The sequence below is a fragment of the Sander lucioperca genome, chromosome 5, assembly GCF_008315115.2.
Source record: "Sander lucioperca isolate FBNREF2018 chromosome 5, SLUC_FBN_1.2, whole genome shotgun sequence".
Lineage (NCBI taxonomy): Eukaryota > Metazoa > Chordata > Actinopteri > Perciformes > Percidae > Sander > Sander lucioperca.
The window spans coordinates 23444190-23459759 of NC_050177.1; the positions used below are offsets into that span (position 1 = coordinate 23444190).

Genomic DNA, 15570 nt, shown 5'->3' on the forward strand with positions numbered 1-15570 from the left:
AGAGTACAAATGTCAAAAGATCTATTTGTGATGTTAAAACAGAGTTTCTGCAGGTCTTGAAAAGTCTTAAAAAGCAGTGAGTACAGTTTCCTCAAAAAAGGAATTGGAAGGTATTGAAAAGTCTTGAGTTTAAATAACAAACTTAGCAATTCATATTGTTCTTGCCTGCCACAGTCAGTAATGTTATTTATTTATTACTGTTAAACAAAGTGAGAAAAGTGGGATTATTTTTGACAGTATATTGTGCACGCATGAAACCATTCAATCCTTTTTTTGGAGTTCCAGTCAGCACTATCAGACCTGCAGAACACACTGTCACTACTGCTGTTAAACATAAACCAGGCAGTGACCGTATTTCTGTGCCAGCAGCATCAATGAAGATTTCTCAATTGAGTGAGTGAATTTAAGGTATCTTACATAATGTCTGGCAGCTGCTTCTGGAATATAACCTCTCATTGTCTCAATAAGCATGCAGCGCTGATCATGCAGGGTTTATGATTAACTGTGTGACTGGGTTGCAGCAGGTAGGCTAATGCTTCCAGCTTTCTGTAATCCACTGTGTTTAGACTGTATAACACATATTTATTAGCCTAAAATCACAAAAAAGCTTGCAGATTATTATAGATCACTACACTGATACTGCTTGTGAATGCCCAAACTGTTCCCCGGTGTTGTTGAATGCATGCATGCAACTTGTAGTTACCATGTTTGATACTGGTCAAAAGTGATGAAGATGATGTTACAGGTCTTGTGTTTTTTATATACTTGTTGTATGGAGGTAATACTGTCATATTAATATCAGAATTATAAGAAATACAGAGTGCAAATTTTACCTGTGAATAGGTCATTTGTGTAGGCCTATGTATCAATCTTTTATGTACTGATTTTATATTTGCACCTACCAGTGTATAAGAGTAAAAGACCACATAATGAACTTTGTTGTGCATTGTTGTGCATACATATCACTTAGTGAATTATGAAATGATATGAGGAATGATGAGAGTTTGTTTTGGTGGAAAATATTACAGTAAAGTGATCACTTGTAAATCCCTTGCATTGGCTACACATGGCATCACATTATAATAATAATAACAATAATAATATTTTAATAATATATAGCCTATATTTTTCTAAGATTCAGCACTACAATAAAGTCACTGAAATTGTGCAGCGTTAAAATGGCAGTTTGGTTGTTATACAGGGCATTCACCAGCAGGTGTCACACTGACTCCAAACCCATTACCTATATAATGCATTAAACTTCTTTTGTCATTGAGCAAATTACTTGCCCTAATCGGCCACTTTAAAGCAATAGAAAATAGTTAAATGAAATAGGTGAATAGATTACATCCTGGTTTAATCAATTTCCATCATTTATTTGCATGAATCAAAGCTCAAACTAAATGTTTAGCTCGTTTAATCAGAACCAGCCTGCACAAACTGGCGCTGGATCCGACTCCATATAGTTTGATGTATTCCTGTTATTAATCGCACAAATAAAATGCTGTGCTGTAATGAGAAACTAATTGTCCTGACTGAATTCAGGCTGCAGGTCAGTCCCACACAGAAGGAGAAAGCTGATGTCAGAGCAGATGAGGGAGACCCCCGTGAGGAATTTAGAGGCACTCTTGTAAATCCTGAGGATCGTCTGTAGGTTCCGGGCAGTGCGAGAGGAGCCCACTCACTGAAGCTACTCCACAAGAGAAGCAATACGTTTATTATCTGCGCTGGAGATGAAGTATCTCACGTGTGTTTGCTTCAGCTGGAGTCTCCTGACTGTAGCTGTGATTCCCGTGTCTTTAGGGGAAATGTACACGTCGCTGCTGAACGTGAAGCAGGCGATCAGTGTTGAACGGAAGCTGATCGATTACTTGAGAATTTATATCGACCACGAGTTTGAGAGACTGGAGGACATCAAGCGGTGAGTGGCATGCGTGAGGACATGGAGTTAGCCTACACTATTCATTGATTCCCTCAGAGATTTGTGGGTGCAAAATCCTGACAAAATCTGAACTGTCTGTGAAGAATTTAAAGACTTGTTCACAGCTCTTTCTTAGTTCAAGAAAAGTCTCTCTTAATAGTAAAGTGACAAGACTGTGACAAATCCTGTAGCCCCCCCACAGACAGTGAGTAATAATGGAACAAGTGTTTGCACATGATAAGAGCACATGTGGGGGTTTAACTAGGATATGGTCACATTTTCAGACCCACAGCTGGGAATCCTGCATTTAAATAAACCTCATTTGGATGAAATTATACAAAAATTACATGAGCCCACCAAAGCAAAACATGTCACCTGATGACATTATTGGTTCATGTCTGATTACCAGCTTAAGATATTTGACTTCACTGTCCAAACTAATGGGAATAACACAGTGCAAGTTCGGTTTTAGGGTGCCTCTTTACAGGACGAAGGTTTTTATCAGCTGGACTTGTTTCCAGTCAGAAACCTTCTTTATGTTGGAAACATAACAAATCATTTCCCCCAATTTATGATTATGATTCAACAGTTTTTGTGCCTGTATTTTTCTTCAGGAGCCCTTTTGACCATGAAATTGGAAACAGCTGCTTAATTGTAGAGGCTTTTTGTGGTGTGAGGTTGGAAAGTGTAGTCATGCATCAGCTTTATTCATCTGTTTCAACAATATGTCATGATGATGATATAATAGAGGTAAACTTTGCAGATGTAGCTTTCAATCCCTCATATAGAAAGTCTAAAAACCTAAATTATCCTGACCTATTATCAACCATTTTTATAAACAGCCCTCTTATTTATGCCCAATGATAGTCATCATCTTGAGTGATACGATTTGCATGATATATATATATATGAAAGCTTTCCAGTGTATCGTCTATATAAGGTACCAGTTTTAATCAATGGTTTTTACTATGTCTGCCTTGTAAGGTAGTAATTGGTCAGTCTTTTAAACCAATATACCGGACTAAATAAAGCCTTGCTCTGCCAAAGAGTGTCTGAAGAGCTTTTTTCAATGATTTTCTGCTTTTTTCAATGACAACAATCCCCCCCCCCCCCCAACAGCTTTTATGCCAAAGTGTCAGACCTGCACACTGAACTTTACAAAGGCCCAGCAACAGCGATGGCCAACCCGCTGGTGGCATTCACCCTGATCAAGCGGCTGCATTCCGAGTGGCTGAATGTAGTCTACAGCAACGAAGCCCTGGAGAACACACAAGGTTGGCTCACTACCTTCTTTACAGACACATCTGGTGGTGATAACTAACCCCCGACCCCCCTCCTCTTCTCAGCTGTCACCACCCAACCCCCCCAGTTCACCTTTTGGCCCTCTGCTGTCCAGTCCTCAGGTCCAGTTATGAGGAGGAAGAGGCCGATCTGCCCAAACTGGAAGACCTCCAGGGGGCCGCCAAGGGGCTGATGAGGCTGCAGGATGTGTATGCTCTCCAAGTTGCGAGCCTTGTGAGGGGTTGTTTCCAGAGAGTCACTAAAGGCAAGCCTATTGATATCTACCTGCCTGCAGTGTCTGTCCCGCTGTCTGGTGATGACTGCTTTCTGGTTGGAAAGGTACACAATCCATTATTTTCCTTTATTGTTTCCTCCTGTTGTTTTTACTTGATTTTCTTTTGGTGGAAGATGTAATCAGATTCTTTACTGAGGAAAAAGTACCAATAGCACAATCTAAAAATACTCCATTACAAGTAAAAGTCCTGTCCTCAAAAGCCTACCTAAGTAAAAGAACAGAAGCATAATAAGCTAAAAAGTATCCAAAGTCAAAGTACTCAATCTGCAGAAAAATGGCCCACATCACATCATTAAAACATGAGCGTGCATATACACCAGTTAAGTGTTAGAGTATGAATGTAAAGGCAATCAATCAATTCAGTCAATCAATTCATTTTATTTGTCACATGAAATTGTACCAATTGTTCCAGTTGAATGTAATTGTAATTCCCTCAGCTCCTTCAACAGATGTAACCCATCTGTCTAGGCTACACAAACTTAAATGGCTAGCTGAGTTAAATTGACTAAATGCATTATATCAAATATAAACACATACACATAATATAAGTTGTATTACACTGAGGACTAAAGACTGTATCCTTGTGATAAATGGCAACATGCATAGATGCAGAGCGGGCACCTCCTCTTCAGGATGACAAGGAGTATTGGTGTCTGCCCTCATTTGGAGTGTACCATCCCCAAACACCTGGGCAATTTGCATTGTCTTTATTAGACTCCAGTGCCCAGTTTGGTGGAGTCTCCCTAAATATGGTACTGCTCTCTGAACCAGATCTGAGTAATGAATTTGAAAAATATTTGGAAGATTTTACTGTGAAAAAGTCCGTCCTTGATTAACATCCCATTCCAAATGTCTGCAAAATACTTTGATTCCAAACCTTTCAGTCATTGTGTGGTTGGCATCCAGCCAGTCAGCCTGGAAAAAGTGGAATTCTTTCCATTGCGTACCTGGGAATGTGTTTCATGTGAAGATACTATTATGCAAGTATGAAAGAAGAAGAAAAGGGTCTCCCCACTAAAATTCCACTGTTTATGTACAGTGGTGATGTATAAGGGCAGGGCACTGTGTGGGAGAGACATTCTCTTGTGTGGAAAAGACATTATCTCATGCAACAAAAGCGTTCAGAGCAAAGAGGAGAGCTTGCCTTTACTTGTACTGAGGCTAAGATTATCTAAAAGCATCTTTTAACAGAGTTGCTTAGTTTGAGGGTGTTGTCAGTAAAACATGGTTTTATATGGCTCTTAAACCGCTCCTGTTAAAAAGCGTTTGTAGCTTGTCAGTTTCATTTGGAGGCATTTTAAAGCAGATTAAAGGTATTTCCCTCAGGCTATTCTGAGATCTGCAGAATACTAAACTATTTTTAAGAATTAATTGGTTCTTTAGAGATTAACAGCTCCCAAATTATGGGGTGCAATGTTGTAAACTGGGTGAGTGGTAGAGTAGATAAGTTGGTATGTGTGATTAGTTGAGAGTGTGTTTTTTGGGGGATAAATGGTACACTGGCATTTTTGTTTGTGTCAGGGGTTGTGGATATAATCTGTGATGCGGGGGAGCCACATGTCACCCTCTTTCTGTGGGTGCTGTCCGGCCTGTAGTCAGCACCTACTTAATCAAGACAAGTCAGCTACAAAAGGGGATTCAGAGCAGTTAAAGAGATAGACTGTAGCCCCTGTTCATGACTCTACAGTGTTTTCTTTACTTTTCTTTATCCACAATGTACTTGATTAAAAAGTCAGACAGGTGTAATCTCGCTTGACATGCTGACAGTAGACCAGGTTGAGAAAGTAGTACTATTTATATTTCCAACCAAGACTACCACATAGGTTGTTTGTTCCTACCTCTAATATGACCCACACTGACTGACTGCTGTTGCTCACTGTGACCCCAAAGCCTACATGAACCAGAACCGGCTGACATTTGGTCCTCCAGTTCAACGCCTGAATAAAGCCCAACATGCAGACACTTGGTCCACCTTTGGAAAGAATGGCTGTAACCCAGGTCTTTCTTTACACAGGTGGCCTACGAGCAGGAGGATTACTACCACTCTGTGCAGTGGTTGGAGGAGTCAGTGCGTCTCTTCAGGGGAACAGGAGGCGAGTGGAGCCCTGAGAATGAAGGGACTTTAGAGGATGCTCTGGATCACCTGGCCTTTTCTCACTTCAAAGTAGGTAGAAGCACATGCACATTTGGAAGATGATTGGTGGATTGCACTTGTCTTAAATTCCTTTTATTGTTTCAGACAGGAAACATTTCCTACGCTCTCACTCTATCTCAGGAGTTACTGAACCATGGTAATTCTTTTCATTTAACTTGTCCCTTTACTTTCCGGTCTGTGGTGCATTATAACCCTCTTTACTTCTAAGAACTTGCACCTCTAAACTGAAGCCTCCACTGTAATAAAAAAATGAAAAAACATGCCCTATAATCTACAGTATTTACACGTTTCTTCTCAGATCCAATGAACGGAAGAGTTTTGCAGAATGTTGAGAAATACGAGAAGCTGCTGGGTACGAGTCCACCCATATCAATAAGAGGCAATGGGCTGAGGAGACCCACCTCCAATAATTTAAGGACCAGGGACACTTATGAGAGGCTCTGCCAGACCCAAGGCTCTCAGGTATTCATCACAGCGTTCTTAACACGTGTATATAAGGATAATATCTGAAAGGGATCATAGATAAGTGAATACAACAACCAGAGCATTCTTAAAGTGCCCATATTATGAAAAAAATCACTTTTTCTGGGATTTGGGGTGGTCTTTTGTGTCTCTGGTGCTTCCACACACATACAAACTTTGAAAAAAATCCATCCATGCTGTTTAGAGTGAGATACGGTTTCTGAATGTGTCCTGCCTTCAGTCTCTGGGTGAGCTGTTCCAAATCGGCGCGGCTTGTGACGTCACAAGCCGAAATGAGCAGACTAACCGCAACCATTAGCTCGTAGCGTTAGCATGCTAACGCTAATGCTAACGCTAGCATGCTAACGCTAGCATGCTACCTCGTTCTCAATAGCAAAGCACTGCTACAACACACACAAGTTCACCATAATCTACAAAAGAACTACTTCCATGTGCGCCCTCATTTAGAAGTCTCCCAGCTAATCCTGCCTTGTAACTGACCGAAGTTGTAGAAACAGCCTTTCTTTTACTGTCTATGGAGCTAGCTAGCTGACATGATCTACATCTGAGCTACTGGGCATGTGCAGTGCAATCAAAGATAGTACAGAAGAAGAAGAAGAAAAGAGGTCTCACTCTGTAGCTAAAACAGAGACCAGCTGAAAAGAGGATCTGCAGCAGTGAGAGAGAGCACTGCAGTACAACAAAAATATGGTGTTTTTTGAAAATTAAACCATGTAAACCTATTCTGGTGTTTAAAATACAATATGAACCTGAAAATGAGCATAATATGGCTGCTTTAATTGTATAATAACAACCAAATGTGCATCTGAATTTAGCTTTTTCAATAGCATGTCTAGTCCTTCAGTGACATACCAATAAATCTTATTTTTCATATGTTGGTCATCATGCCATTGTACATTTTATGTTCAATTCAGTTAATTTAAGAAGGGGGCAGTGCAAATTAATAGAACACATGATTATACATGGGTTAAAAATGCCCGAATTAGCCAGAAGGCTATTTTTCATCTGTAGTCCAATGTTGAAAAGCAGCAGTGACTCACAGTATGTCAACCCAGGGAGCAACTTACATGTAGAAAGAAGCTTTGAGAAAATCATTTTTTTCCTTGTGTTGTTATATTTGTTATTCCAGAGCAGTTTGTGATGATTTCTTTATTTAAATCACATAGACAATAGTCTACAGCCATGCTAGTGGTGCTTTTAGCTAAATGTTAACGCTAGCATGCACTGAACAGCATGCACTGAACTGAACATTATACCTGCTAAACTGAAGTTTTGGCTAAAGATAACTGCAAAAATAAGTCTTTTTTTATGTTTTTCATTTGCCTTTAAACAGCTCCAAATAGTTTGTCACATATTTGACTAAATATTTGACAAAGTTTGAAACTTTATCCAATAGTTTGTAATTGGAGTTTCCTAGTCCATAAAAAAATAGAATTATTCTGAAGTCAGATTTGCTTTTGTGGAGAGAGAACAATGCAAAGAGTAATTGTTTGCAGATGAAAAAGAAAAAGAATTATTGTCTTGATCTTGTTAATTGACTTCAGATGCCTATTTCTCCCAGCAGCCAATGCTTTTTGAAAACCCCAGACTATTCTGTGACTACTTCACCAATGGGAATCCTGGACTGCTACTGCTGCCGGTGAGACGTGAAGTGCTGAGCCTGCGGCCGTATGTGGTCCTGTACCACAGCTTCATCACTGACACAGAGGCTGAGGACATCAAGAGGACCGCCCAGCCAGGAGTAAGTGCATTTTCCTCATCACTTGCAAGTTAAAAAATAAAAAAACACATGTCAACAACACATCAGCTTTTTGGGAATTAAGAAATAGAGCCATGTTTTTACAGTCAACACTGCAGTTTATCCAGTTTATCCAATTAGGTCGTCAAATAGTTTTGTAATCCCATGTTTTCTCTCATGGGACTCACAAAAAGTTCAAAAGAGTCTGTTGAAATCAACAAATACATGAAAAATAAATTCAACATTTTGCTATTCCCATGTGAACCGTAGTCTCACATTGAAGAATCCCATCTTTTTTTTCTTTTTTCTTTTTACTGATTTCTTCTACAATTAAGACACAATTACCAGATATGTTTTTTATGTGTCTTTGTTCATATTGTTTGTTTGGGATATATTATGTCTTTGTGGCTTTCCACTAGGAAATTACCCTCTGTTGATGTTGGCTCTGGTGGTATCCATGTTATTTCAGGATGTTCCCTAATGTTGGTGCTGTTTGTCTCAACTTAATCCCTGAGAGTTTGGGCTTCTTGGAGACAGTGTAGCATTTAAATCAGAGATTTGCTGCAGGGGGGCCACCAAATTATTGTTCTATGGTTTAAAAAATAAAAATAAGCCTGAAAATATTGTTTTTAATGTAGGCTACACAACATTGATGATAGGCCTAATGGCCTACCGCTAAGGTTGCCATAAAGTAGCCATCCACAGATGTTAAATTTAAGGATTTACTTTGCACACTAAAACATTTTTATTTTAAAAGCTTAGTTTTGTATGCACCATAAAAAGGTATGTGTAAAAGCTTCAGGCTGCCCTACATGTTATTGTAGGCCCAGTTTATTATGTATCTTCATTTTATACAATATATGTAGTAGGGGGACCCTGCTCCGTCTCTCTCAGTTAAGGGGTCCTTGGCTTAAAAAATGTTGAAGACCCCTGATTTAAATGATTTAAAAGTTAACAAAGCTTTTTATCTCAGTGTTTGACAGTAATTAAGTACATGTACTCAAGTTATGTAATGACACTTTTGAGGTACTTTACATGGACAATGTATGTATCAACCAACTACAACAGTAAAATGCTGCCTACAAATCAATGCATCTGGAATAATAATCCAATTATATAATATATATATAACTGTATACGGCTCTGAATACGGCCATTATGCATAATCACTTTTCTTTTGATACTTTAAGTACATTTAGCTGATTATGCTTTGTCGTTGCAATGAAAATGAAAATAAGCTTAAAGTGAAGGAGCATCATTGTGCTACAAGGCCTTGAATCAATATTTATTTATTATTGTATTAAGAGTAAAGGTGCCTATAAAAATATATTTTTTGTAAACATACATATATTACTTGATAATCTGCTCTGCTGTGGGTCTCGCTGGCTGCTGGGTTTGAAGCCAACCTTCTCTTATTGGAAAGATCTTGGAAAGACCCTGTGGAGGAAGAGTTGGTCTGCTTTCAAACATTTAGTAAGGCTTAAAGGAATGAAGGATACATTACTATAAAAACTTGGCTCAGCGCCTCAAACTGTCCAAATAACCCTGCTGGGCTCCACTGATATACAGTCCACTCATGGAGCCTCAGTATCTATATGTAAGCAACTATCACGTTTCTGCTCATTTAGTGGAAAGCAACAGTGCACGGTTCTCAGAGCTGACTCATTTACTTTAGGGAATATTTGGTGGGCAAAGTCAATTTGTGCCTTATAGTTTCTGTGAGGTTTTGGCATTGTTCAATGAGTTTTCCATGCTTTGCTTAGATGGAAACCCCTGTACTTATTTCATCATTATGTCAGCCTGTGGGTTTATTGAAAACAGGCCCAGGGTACGGTATTAGTTTGGATCAGTGGGCAGCATTCGTTAAGCATGAGCACGGTTCACACTGTTGTTTGGAGTTAACAGATATGTCATTGTATTGCTTTCTTTATGATAATTTCATGTGTGAAATAAGAAGTTTATTTTTTTTAGCATTTTCCCTCTTTTGTGTAAGTCCTTTAGAGTTAAATGATGTAATGTCTCTGATGGCCATACGTTGCCTGGAAGTCATCAGGAGAATGATCTGCAAAATGAATCAGAAATATCGTGTTACCAGTTTACTGCAGAAAACGTACCAGTGTATGCACATGTTGCAAACTGGAAAACATGTACAGAATGAAATAAGCAGAATGTGACGATTCTGCAGTCCAAATAAATCACAGAGGCTTAATTTTAAAAAGGGCAGACTTTCCGAGACTCCCTTCCAGACTGAGACTTTGAGATGCATGCTGACAAGGTGAAGATAAGATGAAACTGATATACCTCCAGGGCAAGAAGGTCATCTGAACCTCCTATCCCTCAGTCTTTCTTTCGAATACGTCATTGGAGCGAGTTTTCATGCTATTACTCGCATTTTGTCAGGGCCTGCAGCTGGACATCAAAGCTTGGCTGCTGTAACAATCACACACTCATAAAATGCTGTTTTCTGTCTTTGCTGACAAGTTGAAACGATCTGTGGTGGCAGCTGGAGAGAAACAAGCAACGGCAGAGTACCGCATCAGCAAGAGGTACAAATGACTTACAACAAATAGTTATTTATAACACTTGTAGTAGTTATAAATTAAACTTAAAACACTAAACAGCTTACAAATAATGTTAGATATACTTTTGCCTCTTAAGTGGCTATTTATCAATATGTCATTTTTCTAGTGCATGGCTGAAGGGCTCAGCACACCCCACTGTAGGGAAGCTGGACCAGAGGATCTCCATGCTCACAGGTCTGAATGTGAAGCATCCATATGGCGAGTACCTCCAAGTAGTGAATTATGGGATTGGTGGCCATTATGAGCCTCACTTTGACCATGCTACAGTAAGTTGATTGTTGGACTTGTTTAACACGTTCCAACACTTGGAATTGCTAGACTGTGCATGTTGTCTGTGCTTACATTAATCAGTATCAACTGTTATACATTTTCCAGTCGCCCTCAAGTCCCGTGTTCAAGCTGAAAACTGGGAATCGAGTGGCAACCTTTATGATATATGTGAGTAAAACCATCTTATGACCCTGTTTGACCCAGAAAGCAGCCAGAGGTCCTTGGGCAGGTTCCTGTTCCTGCTGTTCCAAAGTCTAAATTAAAAACACAGAGGTCAGGCCTTTGCCATGAATGCTGCAAGACTTTGGAACAACGTGCCTGAGAAACTCAGCTTAGATGTGACCTCAGTGCTTAAATTACACTTTTATGGATGTTCTGCCATGCAACAAACTTAAATCAAACTCTATGTTTTGTCTTTGGACTCCAGAACAGCCTTCTTCCATATTCCATATCTTCCTTTTATTAAAGCCATTTTTACTAACTAATCTGTTACATGCCTTTTTAGCTGTTTTGCAACATTATTATACATCATATTAGTATTGCTATTATCATTAAGAACAACCCATGTGAACATTTGATTAAAATTGGATAGTGACTAAAAGAATGGCTTTTTGCAAGACTTTGAGAACAGTGCAGCAGACAGAGTGGCTTTTCATAACACAAGCACATAAACACAAGACACAACTCTGAAGGAATGTCCTTTTCCACAGCTCAGCTCTGTCGAGGCAGGTGGGTGCACAGCCTTCATCTACGCCAACTTCAGCGTTCCCGTCGTGGAGGTAAACACTCTGCAAATGTAGAAGATAAGCGAAAAGCAGCCTCTTTTGTCTTTGTGTAATTTTTTGCCTCGATCTAGATTATTTTCACTTCTCTCTGCACCTCACTCACATTCTCTGGCGCAGCTGTCAAAATGCTAAAAGGTCAGATCATAGCAACAACAGCCATGAGATTTAAAAACATTTTTTTTTACCACAATAGTGCTATTGTATAGTTGAGCCTCAGAGGAGGTTGAAGCTGTATTTTCATTGATAAATGAGCTGCAGTGGAAGGGTTTCCATGCCATCCCTGGGGTTTAAATCCCTCACCTTTCATTTTATTGAAATCTCACTTCCTGGCTGTTTATAGAGAAAATAACTGATCCTAACAAACAGATCAAATTACTAATAAAATAGTGTAACTACTACTCATGAAATCCAGGTCTGCCTAGGATATTTAGATTAAAGATGAATTAGTCTATTAACAGAAAGATAATTGTTAACTGTTGTAATAATTGATTCATTGTTTTGCTAAATTTTCAAGCAAAAATGGCAAACCTACCTACTCTACTTCTAGCTTTTCTGTATCTCATATTATAGTATCTTTTGGACTGTCGTACAACAAAATTGACCAAAAGATTAACCAAGAAAATAATTGTCATAATTATCGATAATAATTGTTAGTTGCAACTTTTTTTAGTTTCTTACTTTCTTACGTGATTCATGTTGTTTTTCATTTCACAGAAAGCTGCCATTTTCTGGTGGAATCTCCATAGAAATGGTCAAGGAGACGCAGACACGCTGCATGCTGGCTGCCCTGTACTTATAGGGGACAAATGGGGTAAGAGTCAGTAGATCCAGTATGATGTGATGATGCTGTTAAAGGAACCAAAAATGGATGTGAATATGGAAAGTAGCAAGGCACAGGGTTTGATTTGATGATTGAGTCCTTGTTCCCTTTTAAACAGATTAGGTTTTTTTGCATCATTATCATGGTCCATTTCCAGTGTTCAGCTTTCCTGTCATACAGGAGCTATGAGCTAGGCAACATCTGCGCTGCATTATGCATTTAGAAATTTTACAAAGTGCAGTTCAGACACTGAGCGCTCATCTAGGAAGCTTAACATCTGCTGTCAGTTGGCCCAGACCATCAATCTCCCGAAATGTGTTTTAGGGACCCAGTTAAACTAACCGAAGGATATTAATCATCACAAAGCAGCTGCAGAAGCATTTGGTGGCTATGTTGTTTAAAGCAATTCATCATATACATAATCAGAGATTAATGTGAATGCCTTGAAGCCAAGTATCCTAGTATTTAAAAGATGCAAAGGCAACTTTCATTTATGCAGATTTTCCCTGTCTGTCTTTAAAATATTAAAACATAGTTTGCATCTTTCTTTATGTTCCAGTGGCAAACAAATGGATCCATGAGCACGGCCAAGAGTTCCACCATCGCTGCAGCCTGAATCCTGAAGAGTGAGTTAGAGGGGTGGAGCGACAGCTGGGCCCCTTGCAGTACAAGAGCCAGCCTCTACAATTGAGAGGCACACTTGCAGGTGGAGAGAAGGAGGAAGCCAGAAAGTGAGCACACAGGCAGGGGAGGTTAGAGCCGTTATGGGGCAGCCTGCATCTATGATTGGAGCCCCAGGCCCCAGGGAGCCTGAAGCGTACAGTGCTGCAGTGGACATGGATAGCACAAGGCTGAGAGGTGGGGTAGAAGTGGACTGGGGCAATCAGCCCCCAGAGGCCAAATGCTCTCTTGCTCTTATTGGCCAGTTCCTGCAGATGGAGTGAGGCCTCTGCCTTCGCACACTGTGCTGGTTTCAGTAAACTGTGCAAGGATATTTGCCTCTCCTGCTTGCTTAAAAACTGATGCAGCCCTTTTCCTACACTGGGCCCACTCTAGGGTCTGTCTTTAAAAATCAACACAGCTGTACTTTGTGCAGACTCTAAGAACTGTATTTCTAATTTGTAGATGCAGAAGTTTACAAAGATACCTAATGTACCTGAATCACAGCGCAATGTGTAGACATTTCTGTTTGATGTAATGTTGCAGCCAAAAAATAAAATGCTGTTTTTGGATTTAAATATTCAAGTCAATTTAAATGTGATAATGCTTCCATGAAATGCATGGAAGAACAAGCAGATACAGAGCATGTGGCATTGTACAGAGTGGCAAAAAATGGTTTATAACTTTAAAGGTAATATCTGAGTTAAACAGATATTACAGAGATTTTGTTTGGGGTTATTCTGTCTCACACCTCAGGACAGCAGCTCAGACTGGTGCTATGAGTCAAAGGAACCATCATTGTGAGTGTGCCTGTTTATTCCCAGCTGACTGAACGATGTGGTCATTGCTGCCTGTGGGAGACTCTTTCAATAACTGGCTGTCTGGAACAGATGAACCAGATCTGTCAGCCTCTTATTGAGCTTCAGAGGCTGGGCGTCATTAATCACACTCTGCACACCAAGGGAACACGTCAGCTCCAGAATTTGTGTCTGAACTCACACAACCAACACTGCCTGCATACCACTCAGATATCTCAGATCTATGTGTCTAATTAGGTCATCATAACTCATCTTAAAACAGAGTGAAGTATTAAAACATAATATTCAAATTCCCCTTATGAGCTTGGACCCTATAAGCAATTTTATGTGATCTCTTTGGGGGGCAACCTGCAGATTAAATAAAGGGATCTGTGAGAGAGAAAAATAAGGGTATGACAGAGGAATAATACCTCTGCTTGCTCACAATAAACATTTTCCTTCCAGTTCCCCGAAGGGAATAGGCTACAAACAGACACGCTCTCCAAGCAAACACTGACAGAAAATATAAGAACATGACGTATACTGGATGCATATTGCACATTCCTGTGTGCTCACTAAACAGCAGGACTTGATTATTCTCCCTTGGATTTGATGAAAAGCAAAATGCTGTTTTTCTGAAGCTCTTATTTGTTTCATTGCAAGGATTTATATCATTAAAAACACAGTTATAGCTACAGTATATTCAGACAGAAAACTGAGTATCTAAGACCACAAGTTTATTTAATTAAAAAAATGGACACCCTTTTGTCAACAAAAGGTTTGCAACGACTCTAGGCTTATTTATAGAAACACATACTGTAGCTACCAGTGCAGAAAATGATTCATTTTATGTCCTATGCAAATCATAGATATATATTTTTCAGTTTGATGGGTTTTCTGTACAGTCAAATCAGAAACATAATAAACCAGTACAACCAGGAAAGCAGAAAGGTTTAAGTAATGTTTTCACAGGTCCACCTGAAGCTGGCTTTTCCCAGAATTCAAAGGGCTTTATTCTGCACTCTTCCTAAACACTCTGAGTGGCCCCTTCTTATATACTGTCTATGAGTGGCCCTCACTGTTACCATGATCACCACAACAAACATGGCTGCAAACAGACTTGTTGCAAGCGCATAGTCCAAACTACCTAAAGCATATGACTAGACCATATGTCTACTTCAACACATTGTCAAGTACATGCAGTAATTCTGCACTTTTTAACATGTTGGGAACCGTCCTAACGTGAAACGTTTTGAGAACCAGTCGATTACGTGTTACAGCATCAGTGATTGTGTGCATATCTGATGGGAAAATAGACTTGAATACAACACTGACTGACAGAGAAGCTGTCCAGCAACAGCTAAATAAAGTGAAGCAGAAATACAGAAAGCCTTTTTAAATCTCAGGTTTGAGAAAGAAAGAACCTGTTAGTTAGGTCAGTGCTACCCTCTGCTGGTGATGTAAAAGAAGGCTGCATGGAGTTGAAATGTTTTTTTTTTCACTCTGATAATATGTAGGCTATGGGGTGCTTTTATTGTAAAGTTTCCTTAATTTATATTGTTTTGACTTTATTTTTGTGGATAGAATTGAATGTCGTTAGTGTGGGTCACAATGTGTGCAATGATAACACTGGCATTTTTTGGATTGAGTTTAGGATGCATAAATGGAATTGCACTCATGTTTTATTGCTTTCACTATATTGCTTTATTTTCATGCCTTTGTATTCCGCTTGTCAACAAATGTGACATATAAATCAATTGAATAAAAAAATTGTCTAAGGTAT

At 39.4% G+C, this 15570-nt stretch overlaps 1 protein-coding gene across 5 annotated transcripts; it reads left to right on the plus strand.

The window, feature by feature from the left end:
* The first annotated feature begins 336 nt into the window (after window positions 1-336).
* On the plus strand, window positions 337-13562 carry p4ha3 (prolyl 4-hydroxylase, alpha polypeptide III). 5 transcript variants are annotated; one of them, XM_031297608.2, is made up of 14 exons: window positions 343-524; window positions 1546-1921; window positions 3041-3195; window positions 3318-3541; window positions 5512-5661; window positions 5737-5788; window positions 5951-6114; window positions 7700-7876; window positions 10355-10419; window positions 10562-10721; window positions 10831-10893; window positions 11436-11504; window positions 12225-12321; window positions 12890-13562. In XM_031297608.2, the coding sequence occupies exons 2-14, from the start codon at window positions 1734-1736 to the stop codon at window positions 12958-12960; spliced, it is 1635 nt and encodes a 544-aa protein (XP_031153468.1). In that variant the 5' UTR covers window positions 343-524; window positions 1546-1733; the 3' UTR covers window positions 12961-13562. The 5 variants fall into 5 exon arrangements, 4 of the variants coding, with proteins under 4 accessions (XP_031153468.1, XP_031153469.1, XP_031153464.1 ...); XM_031297604.2 differs by having other exon boundaries at window positions 414-524; window positions 7697-7876; XR_004104645.2 differs by lacking the exon at window positions 12890-13562 and having other exon boundaries at window positions 337-524; window positions 7697-7904; window positions 12225-12312.
* The last annotated feature ends 2008 nt before the right edge of the window (window positions 13563-15570 follow it).

Excerpts from the sequence above, each read along its gene's own strand:
- p4ha3 (XM_031297604.2), top strand. The coding sequence starts at position 1,734 with ATGAAGTATCTCACGTGTGTTTGCTTCAGCTGGAGTCTCCTGACTGTA. Across the intron at positions 1,922-3,040 it reads AGACTGGAGGACATCAAGCG|CTTTTATGCCAAAGTGTCAG; the intron begins GTGAGTGGCATG and ends CCCCCCCAACAG. Across the intron at positions 12,322-12,889 it reads ACTTATAGGGGACAAATGGG|TGGCAAACAAATGGATCCAT; the intron begins GTAAGAGTCAGT and ends TTTATGTTCCAG.